This window comes from Spermophilus citellus (assembly GCF_964194105.1).
Source record: "Spermophilus citellus genome assembly, chromosome: 6".
In the NCBI taxonomy this organism is placed as follows: Eukaryota; Metazoa; Chordata; class Mammalia; order Rodentia; family Sciuridae; genus Spermophilus; species Spermophilus citellus.
In genome coordinates, this window is record NC_138187.1 from 74,576,269 (window position 1) to 74,596,058 (window position 19,790).

Sequence of the window (19,790 nt, forward strand, 5' to 3'; positions counted from 1 at the left end):
CATATATTCCAGATACAAGTCTTTTATCAGATATACAGTTTACAAATATTTTCCTCCCAGCCTATGATGACTTTTTATATTCTTGTTGGTGTATGTAGAGGCAAAGAAATATTTAATTAAAATAAATGTATCCATTTTTTTTCTTGTATCATTTATGCTTTTGGTGTTAATCTAAGAACTCTAGTTGATCCACAGTTATAATAATTTTCTCCTGCTTTCTTTTTTAGAAGTTTTATGGTTTTAACACTGAGATTTATTTATTTATTTGTTTGTTTGTTTATTTATTTATTTATTTAGGTATATGGTGTGAGGTAAGGGTTTACACTCATTATTATGGTTTGCATATGTTCCCCCAAATTTGTATGTTGGGAACACAATCCTCAACACAAGAATATTGGGAAGTGAGTCCTAATAGATGATTGGATCATGAGGTCAGAGTACCCATGAATGGATTACTGCTGTTATCAGGGATTGGGCCAGTTATCATAAAAACAAATTGTTATAAAACAAGTCTGTTCCTCATGCTTTTTCTTTTACATATACAAGCTTCTCCTCTCCTGTTTCCAACCTTCATATAAAATAGCAAGAAGCTCCCACCACATGCTGCCACCATGCCCTTAGACTTCTCTACCTCCAGAGTCCTGAGCCAAATTATACCCCTGTTCTTTGTCAATGCCCAAGTATATGGTGTTCTAACACAGCAGCAGAAAACAGGTTAAGACACTTTTTGCATATAGAGATCCAACTGTGCCAACATCTTTTACTGAAAAGGCTATCTTCACTCCACCATCTGGAAATCTCACCTCTAAAGGTGTTAATGAATTTAATTAATTTCATTTGAAAGACTCTGTCACACTCAATAAAATCATGATTATATATAAGAAAAAAACATTTGAAATTATGTCCAAACAGCAGCTCTGTTCTAACTTTTATTGTTTTCAGAAAAAAGATAACATAAAACAATCTCTTAAATGTGATACATGTTATAGTCTCTTCAAAAAACACACGAAGAAATGGGGAAAACCTCATACAATGTTTAAAATTTTGTAAAATAGCAAGATTTTTCAGGTTGTCATAGCTTTTTTTAAGATACCAGCCTAAGGCTCTCATGCATGAGTAGTAATATATTATAAAATAAAATAAAAATATGTAGAGAATTGCTAGCTTAGAACATGTCATTTTTGGTTACAAGAATCTTCTTGCAGCAGCCCAGCAGAAATCTAACACTAATTTTTTTCTGCTTTGAAAATGCATTTTTAATCATTGTTTATCAAAAGTTACATTTTTATTAAAAGCTTATTAGGCCAGTGGCACACAGTCTGTAATCTCAGCGGCTTGGGAGGCTGAAGCAGGAGGATCACAAGTTCAAAACCAGCCTCAGCAACTTAACAAAGCTCTAAGCAACTTAGTGAGATCTGTCTCAAAATTTTTAAAAATAAAAAACACTGGAGATGTGGGCTCAGTGATTAAGTGCCCCCTGGGTTCAATCCCGGGCACCCAAAACAAAACAAAACAATTTCCAACCAACAAATCTGAGGCTTTTCAAAGAGTGTCCCAAAACCTCACAGAAACAGGAATGTTAACATTGACTGAACACATATACCATCACTCATCTCTGAACCGTTGATCTAAAGAATAATTCCCCTTGGTAGGAATTTCACAACACTTCACATCTATTTATTCAAATTCTTTGTTAATCTACATTTGTTCTGCCTTTAAGAAACCATTGTAGATAAGAGTTTTCAACCTTCCAGGCTGAATTCATTCTCTTCCCACTGGAACTTTTTATTTCATATACTCATACCCCAGCACACAGCTATAAACTCTGGTTTTGTTATCACTAGTATTTTATCCTGCAAATCTTACTGTCTATCGTACATTGAAAAATGATAAAGTGTACTTCAATAACCTAGAACCATTATAAAGACAAGGCAACAGGATGCAAATGTCCACATGCTGGATGGAGTTATGGAATATATAGTAGGGGCAGAGTGATGAAAGAGATAGACAAGGGCCTTCAGTACTACAGCCCTTTGCCTAATATCCCTCAGACAGAAACAGCACAAGTACTTGGTGTCCACAAACAGAACAGAAGTGTTGAATGAATTCTCAAGTTTAAATCACAAAAATATTCCAAGTGTGGTGGTGCATGCCTATAGTCCCAGGGGCTCGGGGAAGCTGAGGCAGGAGAACTGCAAGTTCAAAGCTAGCCTCAGCAACTTGATGAGGTCCGAAGCAACTTAGCAAGACCCTGTCTCAAAATAAAAGTACAAAAAGGGCTGAGAATGTGTGTGGCTTGGTGGTTAAGCACCAAGTTCAATCCAAAGTACAAAAAATATATATATATGTCCATAAACTGAACATGCAAGTAATAATGTTATGTTGACAAATATAAACATTTAGAATATAGGACTCCTTCTAAAGTTATGAAGTATCAGGGATATTAAAAATGCCTACTGCAGCATTAAAAAATACATTTCAAATATCAAGTAAGGAAATAATGGAATGGACTCTCAAAAGAGAATATCTGGAATATGGATGTGTCCTTTGAAGACAGCATAGCAGGGACCACTTGATTTCCAACTAAGGTTCCAGCAACCATGGGAGATATTTATCATTTGCAAAGTTAATGATCCCTTTACAACCTCAATTTCTTTGGATGCAACTGTTTAAAAATTACATGTTAAAGAATTTCAATGTACTCGACAATAACAACAATAACTAACTAGATAATGGAAATTATTTTATAATCACTGCAAAATAACAGGTTGTGCCTTATGAAATTATCTTTAGAAATAATTATAGTCATGGATATAAATGTTCCCAAGAATTACTATCTACAGCAGGTACAATCCTTCTCAGTACTGGGTGAAACAATTTTTTTTTTTTTTTTGTAATCTAAAAGTATAAAAAAGATGAACTTAACCACTCTGGACAAGTTAACATCCCAAGTATGTACAGATAACTATATTTAATAATCATCTTAATGACAAAAGCATCCCCAAAATAAGGCATCTAGAAATAAAAGCACTTTTTTCAAGTTTTTCCCTAAAGCCTCAATGGCTCTTTAGGAGCCTTCTCTCTCTGCCCCCAAACAAGAGCTTATAGAATCCTTGCACCCTTAAACCACATGCAGCTGAGGACCAGTGACTAGAAATACTGTAGCTGGCAGAGGAGGACACACATTCACTTCCTCTTCCCCTCGTATTCTTTCTTCTCTACTCAAACCTCTGTCTCATCATTTCTGCTGTTAGAATGTTTGGATGCAACTGTTTAAAAATTACATGTTAAAGAATTTCAATGTACTCGACAATAACAACAATAACTAACTAGATAATGGAAATTATTTTATAATCACTGCAAAATAACAATTTCCCAGTCCCTGTGTGCTTTTCTCCACTCCTGCCTTATCAGATCTCTACCGCCCCTCCCAGAGACAGCCAGGGTTTTTTCTTCTTTCAAATTCATCTGAATGCCTGATGGCTCAAGAAAATATCTATCCAGGGAACAGTGAACTCACACACAGCCACACCACATGAAGACCACCTGAATTGATATTGAAATAAAACCACCTTTGCTCTGACATATGCTTGGAACAGTACTGTTTACTAAGATGTTACCCCTCAGTTGTGTAAAGAGGCATCTTGGACTCTCTGCCCAGAGACATGCATTCAAGTCAGGATATGGCCCTCACCCTTGGGCTGGTCCCGTATCTGCAGATACATCTAACTGTGGGGGGTGGAAAAACTGTGTCTGTGCTGAACACCATATTTTTTTTCCTTGTCATTATTCCTGATGCAATATCGTCTAACCACTACATACATAGCATTTACTTTATATTATGTATTGCAAGTAATGGGTAGATGACAAAGAAAAGGGAGGCTATGTGCACATTATTTGGGAATATTACACCTTTTTTTTATTTTATTGTTGGTTGTTCAAAACATTACATAGTTCTTAATATACCATATTTCACAGATTGATTCAAGTGGGTTATGAACTCCCCTTTTTACCCCGTATACAGATTGCTGTGTCACATCAGTTACATTTCCATTGATTTACAAATTGCCTTTCTAGTGACTGATGTATTCTGCTGTCTATCCCATTCTCCACTATCCCCCCTCCCCTCCCCTCCCCTCCCCTCCCCTCCCCTTCTCTCTCTCCACCCCCTCTACTATAAATCGTTTCTTCCACTTATATATTTTTTCTCCTACCCCTCCTTTCCTCTTATATGTAATTGTGTATAACCCTGAGGCTCACCTTCCAATTCCATGCAATTTCCCTTCTCTCTCCCTTTCCCTCCCGCCTATCATCCCTGTTTAATGTTAATCTTCTTCTCAAGCTCTTCGTCTCTACCCTGTCCTTGGTTACTCCCCTTATATCAAAGAAGACATTTGGCATTTGTTTTTTAAGGATTGGCTAGCTTCGCTTAGCATAATCTGCTCTAATGCCATCCATTTCCCTCCAAATTCTATGATTTTGTCATTTCTTATTGCAGAGTAATACTCCATTGTGTATAAATGCCACATTTTTTAATCCATTCATCTATTGAAGGGCTTCTAGGTTGGTTCCACAATCTTGCTATCGTGAATTGTGCTGCTATGAACATCGATGTAGCAGTGTCCCTGTAGCATGCTCTTATTAGGTCTTTAGGGAATAGACCGAGAAGGGGAATAGCTGGGTCAAATGGTGGTTCCATTCCCAGCTTTCCAAGAAATCTCCATACTGCTTTCCAAATTGGCTGCACCAATTTGCAGTCCCACCAACAATGAACAAGTGTACCCATTTCCCCGCATCCTCGCCAGCACTTGTTGTTGTTTGACTTCATAATGGCTGCCAATCTTACTGGAGTGAGATGGTATCTTAGGGTGGTTTTGATTTGCATTTCTCTGACTGCTAGCGATGTTGAGCATTTTTTCATGTACTTGTTAATTGATTGTATGTCCTCCTCTGAGAAGTGTCTGTTCAGGTCCTTGGCCCATTTGTTGATTGGGTTATTTGTTATCTTATTATCTAATTTTTTGAGTTCTTTGTATACTCTGGATATTAGGGCTCTATCTGAAGTGTGTGGAGTAAAGATTTGTTCCCAGGATGTAGGCTCCCTGTTTATCTCTCTTATTGTTTCTTTTGTTGAGAGAAAACTTTTTAGTTTGAGTAAGTCCCATTTGTTGATTCTAGTTGTTAACTCTTGCGCTATGGGTGTCCTATTGAGGAATTTGGAGCCCGACCCCACAGTATGTAGATCATAGCCAACTTTTTCTTCTATCAGACGCCGTGTCTCTGATTTAATATCAAGCTCCTTGATCCATTTTGAGTTAACTTTTGTGCATGGCGAGAGAAAGGGATTCAGTTTCATTTTGATGCAAATGGATTTCCAGTTTTCCCAGCACCATTTGTTGAAGATGCTATCCTTCCTCCATTGCATGCTTTTAGCCCCTTTATCAAATATAAGATAGTTGTAGTTTTGTGGATTGGTTACTGTGTCTTCTATTCTGTACCATTGGTCCACTCGCCTGTTTTGGTACCAGTACCATGCTGTTTTTGTTACTATTGCTCTGTAGTATAGTTTGAAGTCTGGTATCGCTATACCGCCTGATTCACACTTCCTGCTTAGCATTGTTTTTGCTATTCTGGGTCTTTTATTATTCCATATGAATTTCCTGATTAATATTACACCTTTTTACATAAGGGACTTGAGCATCGGTGCATATGGTATTCACGGGGTTCTGAGAACACATACCCCATGGATTCCAAGGGACATTACACAGACTGTGTTCCATGAGTCTGGTGGAAAATGAAATTCCACCTCCAACAACCTCTGAAGTAACAGGTGAGTCATTCAGAGCCCATTTCTTATAAACTCCTATCCTACTCATCCATCCACAAAGTAAAGGGAATAGGAGGACATTTCTCCATGTCCTTCAAGCTCTCCTGACTCTTCTACCCACATGCCAATGATTTTTGTAGAAGCCCCAGCAGTGACTGTAGCTCATGCTTTTGAAGCCGTCTCTCTCTCTCTGCATACACTGCCCTAAACCCATGCATCCTACAGTTTTTCCGTAGCTGGGTAGCCAAACAGGAGACACTGAAAAATGCCAATCAGGGAGACCACAGTGAACCCACATCCAAACCACAGAGAAAGCAAGGAGAAAAGCAAAAATGTGCTGTCAGGAGAGAATGGAGGAGAATCCCCTCTACTCCTTAAAAGGGAAGGGTTGCAACTAAAACGGAGAATTAGGAAGTAGAAAAAGAATGCAAGATTCCAAGCCTCATTTCAAAGTGTTTCAGGAACCAGACTCAAGGCAACCCTAAAGCATTCTGAATTTTAAAAATCAGGACGCACTAATATCGTTACTTCTAAAAGCAAAAAAGAAAAAATGTGCGAGTGAAAAAGCTTTTACTGCTCTCAGAAGTAAAATCCAATAACCTTCATATATGTGTGAGGTGGGGTAGAGAGGAAAGGGGAAGAGGGTAAAAGTGAGCTGCTTTGGAGTGATGTTTAGTTATATGGTCCTTTTTTTTTTTTTCAAGTTCTAGTTCATGCTCATCTTGAATTTTCTGAAGCCTGCAGTTATGATCCCAGTGTGAACATATACAACAGAAAAATGTCAAATAAAACATTATTACAACTTGCAGGGTATGACAGTGGTGAGTAGATAGGGCCCGATCTTCCCTCTCCCAGACTATTTACATTCTTATCAATGTACACAAGTCTACACAAAATGACAAGCATATATTTGGATGGCAACAGATCAGCTGCTTCTGAAATTTGACTAGTTCAGGAAAGAGATATGCACAAGAACAGAGGTGTAATAAGCACAGTGTTTGGAATTACCAGGGGCAGATGCAAATTTTCACCTCAGAAACAAAGCAGGTCCAAGGAGGAAAAATGAGAAAGGTTGTGATTCTTCTCCCACTGTCTGTCTGCCTCTCTTTACCTGAGGAAAAGAGTTTGCCTAGACCAAAAAAAAATTAGATGGCTTCTTCCACACAGGAGAGATCTGCTTCCCGTGGCAGGAAGGGCCGTTTGGGTGTTGCTGAGCTCTTTTCTATTGCTCTTTCTACTTCCTCTTGAGATTGTGCCTATGTTATATAATATTGTATTATATTAGATTATTATATTGCATTACATTACATAGCAACACTAAAGGAATAGAAGGAAATGAGAAAGGGAACCAATTAGTCATCACACTCTAGGACATGAAGTAGCTGGCAGATACCCAGGGAGCCTCAGGGGTTTTGAGTGACATTTGTCATTCATGGTACTGGGCAGCAGCAGAAGTCCAGGGTGGTGAAGATCACCCAGGTATACTTGAAGTTTCTGACAGGCATGAGTTCAAGATGTAAGAGCAACAGACAGCTTTTGGGTCTGGTACCTAGAAACTCAAATTGGTATAAAGTTTATGTTATGCGTATTTTATCACAATTAAAAACAAACTCAAAACTTAAGGGCTCTGTGACTCAGCCTTTCCTTTGACATATGCTCAGAGAAAGAGATTCTTCCAGGCTCTGGAGTGGCCAGCAAGGAATCCCAAGGGCTCCAATTTGACAAACACTGCCAGAAAGAAGCCTCCTCCTTGGGGGTCACCTAAATTAAACAAACAAAAATCTGTAAAACTTATGAAAAGATGCTGTCCTATAGGAGGAGGATAGAACCTTTCAAATGCACAGAAAAGTGTGTTGGAAAAATATTTATTACAAGAAACAAAAGAAACCTTTACAAGGAATATTCCCAGGAAATACAAGAAAACATAAAATAAGGGAGGGAAAAAAGTGAGACTTAAAAAGTTACTCAGGTACTTTCTGAGATGTAAACTGATAGGATATGGTACAGCCTGAAAGAAAAAATTCTTAGAGAATAAAAATAAAAATCAATGTACTATCATAGGGCAAAACCAAGAATGGATACTATGGAAACAATAAACTACAGTAACAGAAAGGACACATTTGAGAAGCCATCCCAGGGGACAGGGGTAAAGGACAAAGAAAACAGAAATATGAAGGTGAAATAGAGTTGTTGACATGGAGAAGGAGGAAGAGGGAGAGTTAAAGAGATCAGAGATAGAAGATGAAGATCTGCTTCACAGAGTATTGCCCAAACATGCGGAACACTCAAGTCACCCAACATAGGACAAGCTTTTTTTTTTTTTTCCTTCCTGAATTTAAAACTCACTGAGTCAGGTGATTAAAAAGACAGACAAAATTAGTCAGAAGAGACCCCTGTGTGGACATATTCATGTGACTTTTACATTAAATCCAGTAAAAAAAAAAAACAATTACTTTACAAGAAATAAAAATTAGATTGTCCCTATTTCTCTTTCAGAACCCTTAAATACCAGAAATTAGGGGACACTGTCCACAAACGTTTTAAGGAGAAAAAAAAAACAATGAAGTTGTTTCATTACTCAGTACTAACTCAGTATTCAGGTATGAAAAATATCTGAAGTTTGGGCTGGGATTGTGGCTTCAGGGCAGATCACTTGCCTCGAATGTATGAGGCCCTGGGTTCAATCCTCAGCACCACATAAAAATAAATAAATAAAATAAAGGTATTATGTCCATCTACAACTTAAAATTTTTTTTAAAATCTGAAGTTTCAGAAAGACTATCATCCACATTTTAATGCTAAAAATTTTGGAAAATTTATGCCAACTGACCAATAAAGGAATAAGATTAAAAAAAAAAAAGAAGAGGAAATGGGAAGAAGATCATTAAAATGGCAAATTTCAAGCACTGAAAAGAGAATCTAAATAGTACTTCTAGATTTTTAAGCAATAACTTGACTTAAATTTAAAAATAATTCTCAAGTAATAATTTATTGATAATTTTATTTAAAATAAAATATTATTTTATTTAATAAAATAGTAAAAAGTCCACCCCATGCCAGGTGTGATGGCCCATTTCTGTAATCCTAGCAACTCACGAGGCTTGAGACAAGAGGATCACAAATTTGAGGCTAACCTCAGCAATACAGCAAGGCTCTAAGCAACTTAGGAAGATTCTGCCTCAAAACAAAAATTAAAAGGGCTGGGGATATAGCTCAGTGATAAAATCACTGTGGGGTCAATCCCTGGTAAACCCCCTCACCCCCCAAAAAAATCCTTTTTTCTACATGCCAAAATAAATTCTCAATAGAAAATAAATTGATTTAAATACTCAGAATAAATATTTTTAAATGAGGGTGGGCAAAGGACTTAAAATCAGTATACTATAGTGATGCAGCCACATCAATGTTTATAGCAGCTCAATTCACAATAGCTAAACTATGAAACCAGCCTAGGTGCCCTTCAACAGATGAATGGATAAAGAAACTATGGTATATATACACAATGGAATATTACTCAGCCTTAAATAAGAATGAAATTATGCCATTTGCTGGTAAATAGATGGAACTGGAGAATATCATGCTAAGTGAAATAAGCCAATCCCAAAGAACCAAAGGCCAAATGTTTTCTCTGATATGTGGATGCTAATTCATAATAAGGGGAGGGGGATAAAAGAGGTATTTTGAACTAGACAGAGGGGAATGAAGGGAGGGGAGGGGGATGGGGGTAGGAATGAAAGTAGAATGAATTGGACATTATTACCCTATGTGCATATATGATTTTGAAACTGGTGTAATTCTATATCATGTACAACCAGATGAATGAGAAGTTATACTCCATTTATGTATGATATATCAAAATGTGTTCCTCTGTCATGTATAACTAATTAGAACAAATAAAAACTTCAAAAATAAATAAATAAAATGAGGGTTGGGTTGTGTTTTAACAATGACAGAGCACTTGCCTAGCATATGCAAGGCCCTGGGTTTAATTTACAACACCACACACACACACACACACACACACACACACACACAAATGTATACATTTAAAAGTTGAATTGATAAAAGTAAATATCAGGGATATGACAACAGGAAGATTGAAAACTTCAGAATAAATAATCACAATTAAATGTTAACTAAACTGTAAGATAATTTAAGCACGTGGTAAATAAAAGTCAACTGTTATACTTTTAGTCTATACATGAAATATCTATATATAGCTTGAAATTTATATATATCTTGAAAATCAATAAGAAAATAGAGTATCTTAGTGGAAAGATATGCAAGGATATGAAAAAATCAATTTAGGGTAAAAAATATGAATGGCCAGCAAATATCTTGAAAATTAAGCACCATGAGCCACAGGTACAAACCTGTAATTCTGACTATTTGGGAGGCTGAGGCAGGAGGATAACAAGTTCATGACCAGCCTGGGAAACTTGTAGAGACCTTGTCTCAAAATGAAATATAAAAAGGTCTTGGTTATAGTTCAGTGTTACAGCTTACCCAGCATATGCCAAGTCCTAGTAACACCAAAAAAGAAAAAGAAAAAAAATGGTAAACAAAAATTTAAGACATAAATTTTCATCTTGAAAATAGTTAGAAAAAATGGAAAAAAAGTTCAATACACAGTATTGAAAAGAGTTAGGGTCAACAGTCACTCTCACTCACATACTTCTGAAAGTGGGATAATTTGGAACAACCAACAACCATTTGTGAAAATTATTGGAAAAATCATGGCAACATTTGAAAATTTCATATATTCTATGATGCAGCCCCTTCATTTTTAAGAAGAACTTGTCCAAACAACTAAAGTGTGTGCATGAGCTGAAGTCATTCATATTAGAATATAAATCAAAATAGAAGATAACAAATAACCCAAGTGTACAAAAGGAAAGAATACATTAATTAAGATACATCTATACATTCTATAACCATGCTTTAATTTATGTTGAAGAAGAATACTAATGACGTGGGAAAAAGTTCAGATGTTGTTTTTAAAGAAGTTCCTAACCTGTATCAAAATATCCATAGCAATGTGATGGGCATTATTCTTCAAAGTACATGTATGAAGACAAAAAAAAAATATTCATAGCACAATTATTAGATTAATGCTTATAAAATATAACAAAATGTAAAATGCCATTTTTTAAGATATTGAAATGACAGGCAATCTTACTTTTCTCTGTGTTCATCTAAAAACTTACAATGAAATCTCTACAATGACACACCTTACAATAATGGGACTTGGAACATAACACAGTTGCTGTCTGCTCTCTGCCTCGCCCCAGTTCTCAAACAGGGACAAGTCCAAGTGTCTCTTCAGGAAAGAAGGATTACTGGCAGGGAGGGCAGGGTTACTAAGGGAAACAGCAGGCAAACCTCTTTGGGAAAACATATGTGGTATTGGGGAGTGGGGGTAATTGTCCAAACATCCCAGATAAGTCAAAACAGGCATCAACTAACCAACACTTCAAGGAATAGCTATTGCTGTCCAGAAAGTTCTAGCCAGCTACAGGATCTTAAATCCTCATCCGTGATGTTTAAGTCAGAATGAACAACTGCCATGAAAAGGTACGGAACCATGGCCAGGACCTGGATAGATCCCACAGTGAGACCCTTCAACTCCAGGTTAGCTAGTTACACAGGCTTGTGCTAACCATTTCATTAGTCTCACAATAATTCAGCTCCTCATTTCTAATAATTGGATATTTGGGAACTCACTTATAATATCATAGCAGCATTTTATTGGATTTCTTTCATAATAAAAAATCAAACTAATATTATTTTAAAAAACTATTCGATTAATTCTTAAGAAAAAATCCACTATAAAGAAATTTTTAAATCATCCTCAAAATAATAATGGAGATAAAATAAAAAATTTAAATGTAATCAAATAACATGGAATATATATATTTAAAAAAAAATATGGAAACCATGTATTCAAACTTAAGAAATTAGTCTAGGGCTGCTTGCCTAGAATGCAGGAGACCCCGAGTTCAACTCCTAGTACAAATAAATAAATGAATGAATAAATGGAACTGGGCATGGTGGCACATGCCTATAATCCCAGCAGCTTGAGAGGATGAGGTAAGAGGATTAAAAGTTCAAGGCCAGCCTCAGCAATTTAGCGGGATCCTAAGCAAGTTAGTGAGACCCCGTATCAAAATAAAAAGTAAAAAGGGATAGAAACGGAGCTCAGTGTAAAGCACCACTGGGTTCAGTCCCTAGTACCTAAAAATAAATAAATATCCAAAGCTTTATTCAAAGGAAAATTCATAGTATTAAATATCCTTTTACAAATCCTTTTGTAAAAGGATTTTGTAAATATCCTTTTACAAAAAGGAGGAAATTACATAAATAAGTCAAACAGGCTCTACAAGACATTACACTGGGGAAAAATGATATTTTAAAATAAAAAAGTAACATAAAGGAAATATGGAGATGCAAGAGTTAAGATCTAAATCCAAAAGCTCCTTGTTTGACAATGACAGATTTTTGGCAATTTATCTGGAAGAGAAAAAATCCACTGTAATGAGATAATATTTTTTAAATCATTAATATATTTTCTCTTTTGTCATTTTTTTTTGAGGGGAGAAGGGGTACAGAGACTGAACTCAGGGGCGCTCGACCACTTAGCCATGTCCCCAGGCCTGTTTTGTATTTTATTTAGAGACAGGCTCTCACTGAGGTGCTTAGTACCGGGCTTTTGCTAAGGCTGGCTTTGAACTCACAATCCTCCTGGCTCAGCCTCTGAAGCTGCTGGGCTCTTCTGTCTTTCTTAATACATGAGTCTTCTAGAAGCATTTAGAAACATCTTTGGGGGTTGGTGGAGAAAAATAAGACTTTTTTATACAGAAAGAATGCAAAGAGAAAGTATAAGGTAATATTCTACTCTAGGCAAAATAGAATTTGCTTCAGCTCCAAGAGATTTCTCTTATTCCCCTCCTTTAACACACTAACCACATGACCTAGAAGAAGACATCGTTCCCTGAGTTTTCCCAGTTCCTTTCCCCTGTCCCCCACAATTTGCCATTAAAGCTTGTATTTGAGTCATGACAAAATATGAAGCAGAGGGGAATCGGCACATTCCTATCATGAAGTACAGGTGAGAGGAAGAGACAAAAAGGTAGAAGAGAGTTTGGGTTTGGAGTGAAACAGGTGGGGGCCATAACACGATAACATTAAGGACAATAACAGAGGGAAAGGAGGTTTTTGCATCCTCCTATTAAGATTCTAGAAACAGATCACCTCTTGAGCAGTCCCTTACTTTGAAATCAACTTTGAGTGGGGTCCCATCTTGGTGGATCACAAGGGAGAGAGGCCCTGATATTAAGTTTCCTGAACCAACAATGGTTAGGTTAGATGGTTCCCCTAAAAGGCTAAGAGACTGTGGAACTAGCTAGCTAGAGCTGAGAGAGAGTATTGTAGCAAAAGTCAAAAAGTGACAATCTAGAAAAGGATCCAAAGAAACCCTTCACCAGATTCCTTATAGCATCAGTGGGCACTCAGATAACTAGGAAGTACTAACAGGTGTAATGCCTGACCAAAAAAGAATGAACTCCAAGCAGCAAGATCTCATACCTGGCTATTGAAAGGGGGCCTGTCTACCAAATAGAAAAGATGTTAACATCACTCTGGAGACCAGAGGAGTTAAAGTGTACCATGATCTTGAACCATAGGCTCTACCACTGAGCTCCATCCCCAGTCCTTTTTATTTTTCATTCAGAGACAGGAACTCGCTAAATTGCTGAAGCTGTCCTAAAATTTTGGATCCTCTTGCCTCGGCTTCCTGAGTCACTGAGATTATGGGTGAGTGCCACCACACCCACCTAGATGTCATTTTTAAGTGAAAGGATATATTGGGAGCAATCTGAGATATGAATAATTTGTTAACAGAGTAAATATTACCAGAAAGAGTTTTAAGGATACGTACGTACACCAACTGGCCCTGCACCAATAAAATGCTGCACTGCAGAGAGATTAGGTGTGGGATTCCGGGTCCATGGATTTGATTCCTAGTAGCACAGTTTGGAAATCTATAACTTAGGGTAATTTACTTAATTTCTCAGTGTTTCAGTTTCCTCGCCTATAAAATGATACAGGTTTTTCTTACTATTTCTAAGGATTAAAAGAGTTAATAAAGGGTATAGATAAGTGTCTGGCCCATAAGAAGAGTTCATTCATTTGGGGCTCCTCTTATTGGTATCATTAATGAGGAAGATCAGACCAGCTACAGAATAAGAAATTGCAATTTCTCTATACAACCAAGTAGTATGGTGATCTAAAGTTTGTTCCCCTGATTCATAAGTAATCAAAATTAAAAGTGATAAAGGAGATATAAAGCAGATCAAAGGGCAAAAGATTTCCACTAACACAGCACTATGGTATAAATGAAAAATTTAACCACACTCAAAAAAATATGAATTAATTACCTATATTAGTTCAAGAAGTATGCCAAATGGAAAAGAAGTGTGCCAAAATAAACTGTAAAATTCATCAAAAATTACCATACACACACACACACACACACACACACACACATACACACACACACACACTCGCTGACCTGGGATCAGATCATTTAATGAGTACATGCTTTCAAACTTTCCCAAAGCAGAAACCTCAGGATGTATAATAGTCAAAAGACTTGGAAGAAAATGAAATGCCCCCAGTTCATTGAGAAAGCTACCCATCTGCGCACACAAAACTGAATAAAATAAAACTATAGGCCAATATTTTTCTCACAAGCTTTTGTTAATTCAGAATTTGTTAATGCCTCTAGTATAATATGACATTCAACAGGGGACTGAGTCTGGCAGTGCTGTTCCTCACTCTGGAGTCTCTTCCAGGTACTTCTGGACTTTCATAGTGCCAAGCCAGAGCCACAAAGGAGGGAACCTCCAGTCATGCAATCAGAAGATTAAGGTGATCCAAGAGCCAAGAAATACAGGAAGATAAATAGAGGGAAAAGGATTCACAAGAGATATGAAGAAGTGAGACAGTAAAAGATTGCAATAATAATAATAGCAATGCTGAGGAACAAAGCAGTACATTCTGTTAGTGAAAGCATAAATGGATTTGATCCTTCTAGTAAGCAATTGGAAATGTGATTTAGAACCTTAAATGCACATACTCTTTGACTTAATAATCCAACTTCTATCAGTTCATTCTGGGGAATTAATTTGAAACAAAGATAAAGATATACAAACAAGGATGGATTTAATAGAATTTTGAAAGCAGCCCCCCACACACCAAAAAAAAAAAAAAAAACCACCCAGGAAACAACCTTAATGTCTAAAAATGAAGACAGTTAAATAAATTAGGGACTATTCATATAATGGGTTATACAATAATCAAAAGCAATGTTTTAGGACAAAATTAATAAAATGTACAAAGGTCTACAATGTTTAGGGAGAAAGATGGAACACAAAGTACAAAATACAATCTAAACTGTATTTTAAAAATATGTATATATGGCAAAGACCACTAGAAGAAAATAGAACAATATGAATACAGTCTCTGGGTGCTGGGACTTAGTGAATTATTTTCTTTTATATATTTTTCCTGTTGTATTTCCTGAGTTGTATTAGTTTTATGATCAGAAAAAAAAATAGAAAACCCAAATCATTATTGTCTGTGTTTAAATATTCATATGAATGATAAAGGGAAAAAATTAAGTCTTCATTCACCAAAGAGAAAAACGTTTACAGCACACCCAAGAATTCAAATCCTCCAAACCTGAATCTTAATAATGATACACTTTAAACCATAGAAGGAAAAAAAAACTAATCCCTCAAAAAGGAGAAGCGACTTCTCTAGGGGGAGGGGGTTTCCAAACACCACTCAACACTCACATAGAGGGGCAGACTTTCAAAGGTTAAGTGAGCATCAAGAGTTTCTCAGAGTAATACACACACACACACACACACACACACACACACACACACACACACACTCAATCCTGTCATCCCAAGCTGACAGCTCAACTAGTTGGTCCGGCCCAGGAGTCCTCCCGCCAGTCCCTCCGCGCCGCGGGCGTACCTGTTGTACCTGTTCGTGGTGCGAGGTACCGGGGGCGCGGGGCTCCTGAGTATTCTCAGCGCTGGGGAAGTGCCCTGGGGATCCTCCTCGCTTTCATCCACCAAGAGCCTGCACCACCAAGGGAAAAAAATAAGTTGTTACACCTCGCGGGGAGCTGTTGGCTGGCAGGTTGTGCGTTGCGCTCCAAGCCTAGCCATGGCATCTTTGCGCACCCCGGCTCCGGGGACAGTTCCCCAAGCACAGTTGGAAATGCCTTAAGAAGGGTAGGAAAGGATAGCAAAGACCAGCATGGAGAGCCCCGGGAGGCTGGTAGGGAACCCGACGGCAGGTCCTGCTCCGCAGCTCTCTCACCCACAGCGACGCACACTGGAGCCCCCACCACCCTGACAGGTCCCTCACCATCCATGGCGATGCCCACCGATCCAAGAGTCACCCCCATGCCCCACCCCTTCCTCAGGCAGCTGCTACCCCTCGGCTTGTTCCCCTAGCTACCAAAAGTCTGTGCGCCGAAGGCAAGCCGATCTGCGCCCAGAGCTGCCGAGGCGCACGGCGGGGCGCACGGCAAGGATGCGCGGGACCCGCAGGTCGATCTGCGGGGGCCCGGGATTACCTGGAGCGGGCAGGCGCGTCGGTGGGGCACCAGAGCAGGCGCAGCAGCAGCAGTAGTAGCAGGCTGGAGAGCAGGGAGAGCAGCGCGCACCCTGGCCGTACCCTGAGCCATGGGCGCCGCCGCCGCCGCCGATGCCCGGGCGAAGCGTAGCCGGGGCGGCCCCGACTCGCTACTCCCGCCGCTGCCGCCGCCGCCGCCACCACGGCCGTAGCCACGCACACCCCCAGTGTTCAAAGGCGGCGGCGAGGGGCGACAGCAGCGCGCAGCGAGGGCCCGCACACTCTGGGCGCCCTGAGCCCAGCCTGCACAGTCTTGGCGGGGAGAGAAAAGAAGCTGTGTCCTGGCTCTTTCTTCTCTCACCCAGCCACGGCCCGCCGAAGCTCGGCGCTCCGCTGGCAGATGACGATTCACCGAGCTCGCCGCCTGTCCTCCCGGAGGCGCTCCTAGCTGCTGCGGGCTCTGGTCGCTGCAGCCGCCGCTGCCTCTGCCGCCACCGCGCGGGGTCACCTGAAGGTTGGGGCGCCGAGCTCAACTCCATGCTGATTGGACTTCAACTTTTCCGCGCCCTCACCTTCTTCTGAGTGCCCGCATGGCTCCTCTGAAGCCCACGCAGCCCACCCAATCACACCACAACTGGGTCTGTGTCGCAGCGGTGGAGAGGAAAGACTTGGAGGAGCGAAAGAGGAAAGAAAAAAGGGCCCACTTCAGAAACTTCGAAAACTGTGGAGTCGCTCTACTGGATCCTCCCACACATTAAAGGCTGCCAGGACTTGGAGGTTGGATAGAACACAGCAGTGCATGGAAACAGTAACTTCCCCTTCTTAAACGCAGACTCATTGATACCAGACTCCAGGAAATCTTTAGGGGTGGGCGAGGACTAAATCCACCCCCTGCCTGTTTTTGTAAATAGTTTTATTAGAACACTTACCTCCGTGTCCACTACTTTACGCTACTCTGTAGTACCCATGGCCATATAAGACTGTGGGATTTATGGTTGCTTTTGCACTACAAGAGCAAAACTGAGGAGAGGTGACAGAGATCCTATAACTCTCAAGTTCCTATCTGACAAGTTCCAGAAAAAGTTCCTATCTGACAAGTTCCAGAAAAAGTTGGCCTTCTGCTGTTAAAGAGCCCATTAGCCTGAGGTTCTCTCTGTACTTTTAGCGCCTACCTAACAAGGAACCTGATTTACGAATATAAAGACCTCTTTAAGTTTCAGCCAGTCACAGGCAACCAGGTTTTAGCCAATCGTAGACAGCCAACTCATCACATCACATCCAAATAAGGCAGCCACCTAGATATAGCCAGTCAACCAAGTGATTTCTCTACTAAGCCTCTGTGTTTCCCCAGTAAAAAAGCTTGATGCTCGCTCACACTGCTAGCTTGAGCTCACTCAATCACTTCTGATTCTAAGTGATGCCTGGTTTATGTGTAGTCTTTGCTCAAATAAACTGCTAAATTTGTCTACAAAGTTTTTCTTTTATTGCTGCTATGGGTTGAATGCTGGTATCCCTCCGAAATTCATGTGTTGAAACCTTAATCCTCAATGTGATGGGTTGGGTCATAGGGCCTTTGGGAGGTCATAAGGGTGGATTTCTCACAATGGGTGACAACCCTTAAAAGATGAGGCCGGAAAGGGTTTGTTGTCTCCCCACACCCCACTCACACTAACCCCCATCCTCTCTCTCTCTGTCCTCTCTGCACGGTGAGGTAAGCCACACCTGTAATCCCAGCCTATCAAGAGGCTGAGGCAAGAGGATCACAAATTAAAAGCCATCCTCAGTAAACTAATGAGGCCCTGAGTAACTTAGTGAACCTGTCTCAAAATAAAAAAAAAACAACAGACTGGAGCTGAGGCTGGGGTTGGGGCTCAGTGGATAAGTGCCTGTGGGTTCAATCTCCAGTAGAGGTCTGCTATCAGCCAACCAAGAAGTGTTCTTTCCCTGGAACCTGGCCATGGTAATATCCTGATCTGTAACTTTGAAAAATTAATCTCTGTTGTGTCAGCCACTTAGTTCATGATATTTTTTGTTATAGCAGCAGGATCTAAGACACAAATTCCCGCTTTACATCATCTTGGCTTAGTCCATGTCATTTATTGAAATGGTTAGTTTCTCATTTATTGCTGGACAGTGATCCAGTGATGATTGGATCTAGTCAGGTTCTTGAATTATTTAATTAGAAATGGGTCTCAGCTCTTTCAGCCCTAAGCTAGCTCAACTACATGTGGCCCCTGGGCTGCCCAACCCCCCATCTCCACCCAAGCAACCTTCCTAGGCTTTAGACCTAACTATGTTTGGGAAACATCAACTAATCACAGACCTCATAGTGGTTACATGAAAGCACACAAGATTATTCTACTTTAGTATAGATTTGAGATTTTTTTCCAACCCTTGGACTTCACAATCTTGTGAGAAGCTTTATAAAAGCATTATGAGAAAGCTAAAACTTTTAAAAAGCTTTAATGAGTTAACATTAATGAACTACTTATACAAAGTAACAAAAATATTTAGGTTTCTACTGGAGTTTCTTTTATTTTTTATTTTTATTGTTGGTCGTTCAAAACATTACATAGTTCTTAATATATCATATTTCACAGTTTGATTCAAGTGGGTTATGAACTCCCATTTTTACCCCGTATACAGATTGCTGTATCACATCAGTTATACTTCCATTGATTTACATATTGCCATTCTAGTGTCTGATGTATTCTGCTGTCTATCCTATTCTCTACTATGCCCCCTCCCCTCCCCTCCCCTCCCCTCCCCTTTTCTCTCTCTACCCCCTCTACTGCGTAAATCATTTCTTCCACTTGTATTATTATTCTCTTACTCCTCATTTCCTCTTATATGTAATTTTGTAAAACCCTGAGGATCACCTTCCATTTCCATGAGATTTCCCTTCTCACTCCCTTTCCCTCCCACCTCTCATCCCTGTTTAATGTTAATCTTCTTCTCAAGCTCTTCGTCCCTACCCTGTCCTTGGTTACTCCCCTTATATCAAAGCAGTCATTTGGCATTTGATTTTTAAGGATTGGCTAGCTTCACTTAGCATAATCTGCTCTAATGCCATCCATTTCCCTCCAAATTCTATGATTTTGTCATTTTTTAAAGCAGAGTAATACTCCATTGTGTATAAATGCCACATTTTTTTTATCCATTCATCTATTGAAGGGCATCTAGGTTGGTTCCACAATCTTGCTATCGTGAATTGTGCTGCTATGAACATCGATGTAGCAGTGTCCCTGTAGCATGCTCTTATTAGGTCTTTAGGGAATAGACTGAGAAGGGGAATAGCTGGGTCAAATGG

General features: G+C 39.3%; 1 protein-coding gene across 1 annotated transcript in view; it reads right to left on the reverse strand.

Annotated features, from left to right (window-relative positions):
* ST8SIA6 (ST8 alpha-N-acetyl-neuraminide alpha-2,8-sialyltransferase 6) overlaps positions 1–16,609 on the reverse strand; it is a gene marked incomplete at both ends in the record, with an annotated part of 129,088 nt that extends 112,479 nt beyond the window's left edge. Inside the window, 2 exons of the mRNA XM_081298190.1 lie at positions 15,881–15,979; positions 16,482–16,609. Of these exons, the coding sequence (XP_081154316.1) occupies positions 15,881–15,979; positions 16,482–16,609 (227 nt within the window). The remainder of the gene's footprint in view (positions 1–15,880; positions 15,980–16,481) is intronic.
* Positions 16,610–19,790: the final 3,181 nt, after the last annotated feature.